The following is a 6,998-nucleotide window of genomic DNA, read 5'->3' as shown; positions in this document are numbered from 1 at the left end:
TCCCTAGAGATCACTTCTGCATAGCTTGGGACTTGACATTCTGAGATTCAGTTCTAGTTTGTCTGAAGGTAGCACATGCTCTTTTTTACTGCATTCCATATTTTCAGGCTATCTAAACTGGGGAAATGTCTGCTGCAGTTATGTTAGCCTGCTGAGAAGATTTGTGAGTCCTAACACTTGGGCAATCTGGCAATGCTGTGTGAAAGGGTAATCGTGCCCTGGAGCACTTGAATCAGTTTCTACTCTAACAATTCAGGTGGTAGAAATAACTGATGGCCCACTTCAAGCATTTTGAATCATAGAATCATAGAATCAACCAAGTTGGAAAAGACCTCCAAAATTACCAAGTTCAACCCTCCTTCTGTGGTTACTAGCCCATGGCACTAAGTGCCACATCCAGTCTCATCTTGAAAACCTCCAGGGACAGTGAATCCACCACCTCCCTGGGCAGCCCATTCCAATGCCTGACTACTCTCTCTGTAAAATATCTCTTCCTAATAGCCAACCTAAACCTCCCCTGGCAGAACTTGAGTCTGTGCCCTCTTGTCCTCCTGCTGGTTGCCTGGGAGAAGAGAACAACCTCCACCTGACTACAACCTCCTGTCAGGGAGTTGTAGAGGGCAATAAGGTCTCCCCTGAGCCTCCTCTTCTCCAGGCTGAACCACCTCAGCTCCCTCAGCCTCTCCCCATAGCACTTGTGCTCAAGTCCCCTCAACAGCCTCATTGCTCTTCTCTGGACCTGCTCCAGCACCTCAATGTTTCTCCTGACCTGATGGGCCCAGAACTGTGCACAGGACTCAAGGTGTGACCTCACCAGTGCCGAGTCCACGGGCAGAATCACCTCTCTGGTCCTGCTGACCACACTGTTCCTGATCCAGGCCAGGATGCCATTGGCCTTCTTGGCCACCTGAGCACACTGCTGGCTCATGTTCAGCTTTTTGTCTATCACTGGTGACATGGAAAAGCATTTTGGTTGCTGACAGAATCCTTGAATAGGGATATAGGTTGTATTTTGGATAATAAAGGGAAGATAAATTGCCAAGTGCTTGAAAATCAGTCTTAATTTCTATGTTGATAAGGCTGTTTAAATGTTCAGTCACTAAGTCTAGCTTATTTTACAAAGGACAAAAAGTCTGTACCTCAGTAACAGCAGCTTCTTGGGTTTTTTTTCATTTCAGGGACCAACAGAACCAAAGGAAGAAGCTTCGCTGGCCACAAAGTTGCAGAGACAGAGAATGACGCTGAAGATGTATACAAAGTGGATGAATTTGCAGCAAAAGTCCTCACAGGAAAGCTGACTACAGTTTTTCTTCCCATTGTCTATATCTTTTCCTTCGTAATTGGTTGGCCAAGTAATGCCATAGCCCTCTATGTCTTTTTTTCCCAAGCAAAGAAGAAGCATCCAGCTGTGATTTACATGGTTAACTTGGCACTATCAGACCTTCTTTTTGTTGTCTGGTTCCCACTGAAGATTGCATACCACCTAAATGGCAATAACTGGGTGTTTGGTGAAGAATTCTGCAAAGTCTTTGTTGTAGCTTTCTATGGAAATATGTACTGCTCCATCCTCTTTATGACATGCCTCAGTGTACAACGGTGTTGGGTTGTAGTGGACCCCATAGCACACTCAAGAAAGAAATCAGAAATTGCCTTGATCATCTCCATTGCTATCTGGATGCTGGTTTTTTCAAGCACCTGTCCATTGTTCCTTGTTGATCAGACTGCATATATTTCAAATCTCAACATCACTACCTGCCACGATGTGTTGTCTGAAAATGTTTTGGCCAATTATATGTTCTATTACTTCCTCTCAGTTGCAATTGCACTCTTCCTCATCCCAGCTGTCATCACTGCTGGCTCATACATAGTCATGATAAAGACTCTGAGCACCTCCATGGTAGATGTAAGCACTGGGAAGAAACGAAGAAGGGCAATCAAACTCATTATTGTTGTTCTTTTCATGTATCTCATCTGTTTCACACCTAGCAACGTGCTGATCGTTGCACACTATTTGCTTCTCAAAGTCTACTGCCAGAGCTATCTGTATGCCTTCTACATAACTGCGCTGTGCCTTTCTGCCCTGAACAGTTGCATTGATCCATTCATCTATTACTACATTTCAAAAGACTTCAGAAACAACCTCAAAAATGCTCTTCTCTGCCGAAGTGTGAGAACCACACGGAGGATGCAAGTATCTCTCTCATCAAGCAGATCCACCAAGAAAACAAGTTCTTATAATTCAAGTTCAATGAGGACCAATAAGTCAACCTACTGAGTCAAATCCTAGAAAAGTGAACTTTTATTATTACTGGTGAAAGGATGTGAGTGACCAGAGAGTTGTTTTGTACAAGAGAGCCTGAAGAAGCCTCTCTGCATTTTAATTACATTGAAGCCTGAAATTTGGAACTGGCAGCTGCTTATTCCATGCAGAAGTCATAAGCAGATAAACCTTCCTGCTAGACTGGAGGAAAGAAAAGACATTTCAGATGCTCTTCAAAAATGCTGCTGGTCCAGAAGTGAGTTCCAGTTGAAGACATTCTTGTTCAATACAAAGGTTTCTAAAAGGAAAATATCTCTAGAATGTTATGTAGTGTTGTTAGCATATTTAATTAACAGATAAATCTGTTTTGTTTAAATCTGTTCTTTTTTTTGTATTAAGCAGCTGAACAGATTGTGTGTGTGTAGGACGTTGCTCTGTATACCTGCTTACACTGAACATTATTTGGAGCTGTAGAGAGAAGAAGAGGAGAAACCATTTCACCATCTTGGTGTAGAATACTCATTATCTTTAGTATAATGTAATTTTTATACTGTTTTCCAAGTTACTGTGCTGTAAATACTAACATGGCAGAAGCTTGTAATATTATCCTATTAACAAGCTGAACTTGTTACCAGCTATTGCTGAGATTAAATGTTAGTTGAGTTTATCCACTGTTACCACTTGCCAGTACCTGATCTCAGATGGGGATATATAACAAAGTTTTGATGACTTGCTCTCTGATTTTATATAATGTACCTTGTATTTTTTAAGCTATCTAAATATGATTTTTTTTATGACACATTTGAGTTGGTTCCTTTATTTTACTCTTTTACATGTGCTTCAAAATGTTGAGTAGTTCACCTTGCCTGGCTTCATGTGACAGAGATACTATTCCTAACAGTGGATGAGAAACATGACAACTGTAGCTGTACTGTCTAAATAGGTAAAGGAGGATTTACCTAATGATGCATTGCTTTAGAGAACAATGAAAGTAGGATGATTTGTGATGGTATTTCAGAGGAACAACCTAAAATAGCGACATGTATTAACTTCTGTCTCATTGAGGACCAGAGGGTTTACAGCCCTGTAGGTGATGTGGAACGATAAAAGTTTCACAGGCACAAACAGTTTTCCTGTTTCCTGACAAATTCAGGGAAATACTTGCACATTTATTACATATTATGTAGTCATGCAGCATTCTTAGTGGAAAATAACTGCACATCAGAGGCCAGAGTTCACTGGAAGGATTTAGGAGGAGAGGGTTGCACCATCTTAGCAAACCCTGTCTGAACTGTTCCCTTAGTCTGTGCGTGATAAAGTATGAGTATGTCCTTTACCTTGCTAAACAGCCTAGTGTGCTTCCTGCTCTGTGTATGGTACTGAGCAGTATGGAGGAAGGGCAACTAGTTCAAGTGATTACAGCCCTGCTTGTGCTCTGTCAGGAGTCCAAGTGTTATAGGTTGGATATTGTAAAGAGGATAAAAGGTCTGTGTGTGTCTATGTAATACCATAAAGAGAGTGATTATGATTCATGGATGACTGGTAAGTGGTTAAAACCCAATCTACTTAATTTAGCCAGTCTTTTAGGAGAAGAGATTTATGTCTTGTCATTATTAAATTAGAAGTGTACCAAGTACCATTTGTATGTCTATGCTCTTACACTTCATTCTTCCTTTCCTGTCAAACAATCAGACCACTCCATTGCAGCTCATGGAGTGAAGTGTTGATCCTCTTGACCATTTCTCCCTTCCAGCCTTGTTCCTCTATGGATTGGCAAAGCAGGTTGCAAGGAAGGACCTTTCTTACCTGCAGCAACAGTGGAGGTCTGCCAGTGACACATGTAAGAGTTAGACAGTCCTGCAGTGCGTTAAAAGCAATTTGAGAAAAAAGGTTTTAATGAGCAGAGTGATTTATTTTAAAAGGAGGTTGTACTATCATAGAATCATAGTATTTGAGGTTTGGAATGGACCTTACAGATCATTTAGTCCCAACCCCCTGCCATGGGCATGGACACCTCCTCACTACATCAGGTTGCTCAAGGCTTCGTTCAGCCTGGCCTTGAACACTGCCAGGGTTGGAGCAGCCCCCACATCCCTGGGCAACTTGTGCCAGTGTCTCACCACCCTCACAGAAAAAAACTTGTTTCTAATATCTAACCTAAACTTCCCTTCCTTCAGTTTGAATACTATTCAAAGAGCTCACAGTCACTTCAGTGAAGGTTTCCCTTCTGTAGATGCATCGCAAGTCCTGGTCCTGAATTTAGCATTAATTACTTTGCTCCAATTAACAGGCAGACCAGGCTGATTGTTCAGTTGATTTGAATCAGATCCTTGAACTGATAACTGTATGCTTGTGCAGCCAGGTAGCAATGGGTTAAGAACATGTAGCCCCGGAGGGTGGAGCTGGTTGCTTAAACCTTTCTTTTTAGGACTGTACCCCTGGGCAGGTTTGGTTGTTATAAAGGTGATTGTCTTCAGCTAACAGTAAATATATCCCTGAATCAGTGCCAACTTTGCAATTCAGACACCAAGAGATACAAAAGAAAGTGTCTTTACCTATGGCTGACTAAAGGTTTGGATGCTAAAAAAAATCAGTGTGAATTCCATGAAAGACCAGGGAAAATCAGTGTAATTTATGTGCATGATGTTATGTTTTCACAAGCAGCTCGAGCACATGCCCCTGCAAAGAGTAGACTAGTCTTTCCCCTAACCTAATTGCTTGACCACAGTGTTCCCCCATACTGTCAAAAGCATGTGTGACCTTGGAGTGCATTGGATCAGTTTTGGGTTAAAGTTAAACCAGGAGGAGGGAGGAAAGTTTGCTTTTGACTTGGAACAGTGGTTTGCTGAATGAGCTCTTGGCTCAGCACAAGGGAGAGAGTCAGACTGTGTCTTTCCCCATGAACACAGGCTTGCACCATGCACCTGTGAGGCAAGTTGAAGCACAGTAGCTGCAAAGCCTTCATCCAGCCTCCTAAGCAGCAGGGAGCAAACCTCCACCCATGACTGTAGGAATAGCTCTACTCCCTTTGGCTGAGGGTCCACCTAGATCAGCCAGAGTCATCTCACTGTGCTTCTGGAGGTCAACAAGACAGTATGGTGTCATAGGACATGTCAAAAAATAGTAGGACTGTTGCACAAGGCTCCTGGCTGATACAACAGGTGGACAGAAGGTGTGGCCAGCACCACTTGAGTGTCGAGCTATGGGTCTGGGCTCTGAAGTTCAGGAATATAGAAGACAAATGAAGGCTGGGAGAGCTAAGCTCTGTCATCTGAGAGGAAAGCTGCTGCCCAGAGGGACTGATCTCTCACAAAGAACATGTGTAACAGCAACAGAAAAAATCATAGAATCATCAGAGTTGGATGAAATCTTTAAGATCAAGTCCAGCTGTTAACCTGTTACTGCTGTTACCCTTAAGCCCTAAACCATATCTTCCAGCACCAGATCCAGACACCTCTTAAACACTTCTAAGGACGGTGACTCCACCACCTCCCTGGGCAACCTACTCCAGTGCCTGAGCAAACTATTCCAATGCCTGAAGTAGTTAGAGGCAAGTACCTAGGGAGGAATAAAACCAGTTCAACTAAGTATCACGTCCCCCATGATACTCTCCCAACATCCAGCTATTTTCAGCATGATAATTTCCTTAAGTCTGATTTCGCTGGTCTAATTAGTAGTGCCTGTTGTGTGTCTTGTTGCCAACCTCACTTTATTTGCTTTGAATCAGGGTCCACAATCTTCATTTGGTGGCCCCTCATTCCTAAAGAAGAGAATGTGAATGAGTCCCTCCTAACTGTCTTGCCTATCCACTTGAAATTTGGGAGTCACTATCATATGCCCTCTCAGATACTTTCCACACTGAGGTGTCCTAGTCAACTCCTTCCAGTAGAGCCACCTCTCAGTGATAGTCCTGTTTCCTTTCTAAGAGACCCTCCCATTTCCATACACGGTCTCCAATTTACACACAGTACTCAGGCTGTGAATGATGTGATGTCTGCTGTTTTGCTCCATGTTGCTTCCTCAATATCCCTTAATATTCAGTGTTTGTTTTATTTTTTCTCCCCATTCTTTAGCATTGAGTTGATGTTTTCATGCAGCTGCTTGCAGCTACATCTCTCCCATGACTGGTTACAGATATTTTGCAAGCCATAGTTTTGTATGCCAAGGTAGGATGTTATCAGCAAACCTTTGTTCCTCAGTGCTCAGTCCTTTTCAGACCATTTATGAACAGGCAGGTCTATACAGGTCCAGTTGAGATCTGTCACCACATTTGAGTAATTGGCATTGTGAAGATTTGACTGTTATTCTGCTACCCTGTATTTCTTTCCTTGTAATCAGTTGTTCTTACACAAGAGGACCTTTCCTCTCATTCCATGGCTGCCCATTTCCTTTGAAAAACTCTAAGCAGAAATTTTGCCCCATTGCAAAATCAGGTAGGCTGGATATGCTGGATCACCCATATCTTCACTTATATTTGGCCTCTTCCAAGAACTCCACAAGCCTGTTAAGTTCAGATTTCTCTTTACAAAAGCAATGGTGGCTTTTCCCAGAAAGATCCAGATGTTCCTTAGTGATGTCCCTTCTCAGACTCTTCGCTAATTGCTCAGTACAGATATTGAGCTGATATTTCCCTGGACACCTCAGAACCTTTTAAGTATTAATTATAGCATTGGCTCCCAGCATCCAACACTTCTGATGCTAATTCAGCTATTTTGCCTCAGAGTTTTCTCAGAACTCC

General features: G+C 42.5%; 1 protein-coding gene across 1 annotated transcript; it reads left to right on the top strand.

Annotated features, from left to right (window-relative positions):
• Positions 1-1,178: 1,178 nt before the first annotated feature.
• On the top strand, positions 1,179-2,275 carry F2RL1 (coagulation factor II (thrombin) receptor-like 1; the record flags this gene model as incomplete). The annotated part of the gene is made up of 1 exon (XM_009081514.1): positions 1,179-2,275. A coding segment is annotated over one exon (1,097 nt), but the record flags the coding sequence as incomplete, so codon positions are not given.
• Positions 2,276-6,998: the final 4,723 nt, after the last annotated feature.

This window comes from Acanthisitta chloris, unplaced genomic scaffold (assembly GCF_000695815.1).
Source record: "Acanthisitta chloris isolate BGI_N310 unplaced genomic scaffold, ASM69581v1 scaffold4539, whole genome shotgun sequence".
Classification (NCBI taxonomy): Eukaryota; Metazoa; Chordata; class Aves; order Passeriformes; family Acanthisittidae; genus Acanthisitta; species Acanthisitta chloris.
This window is presented reverse-complemented; position numbering and strand designations above follow the sequence as displayed.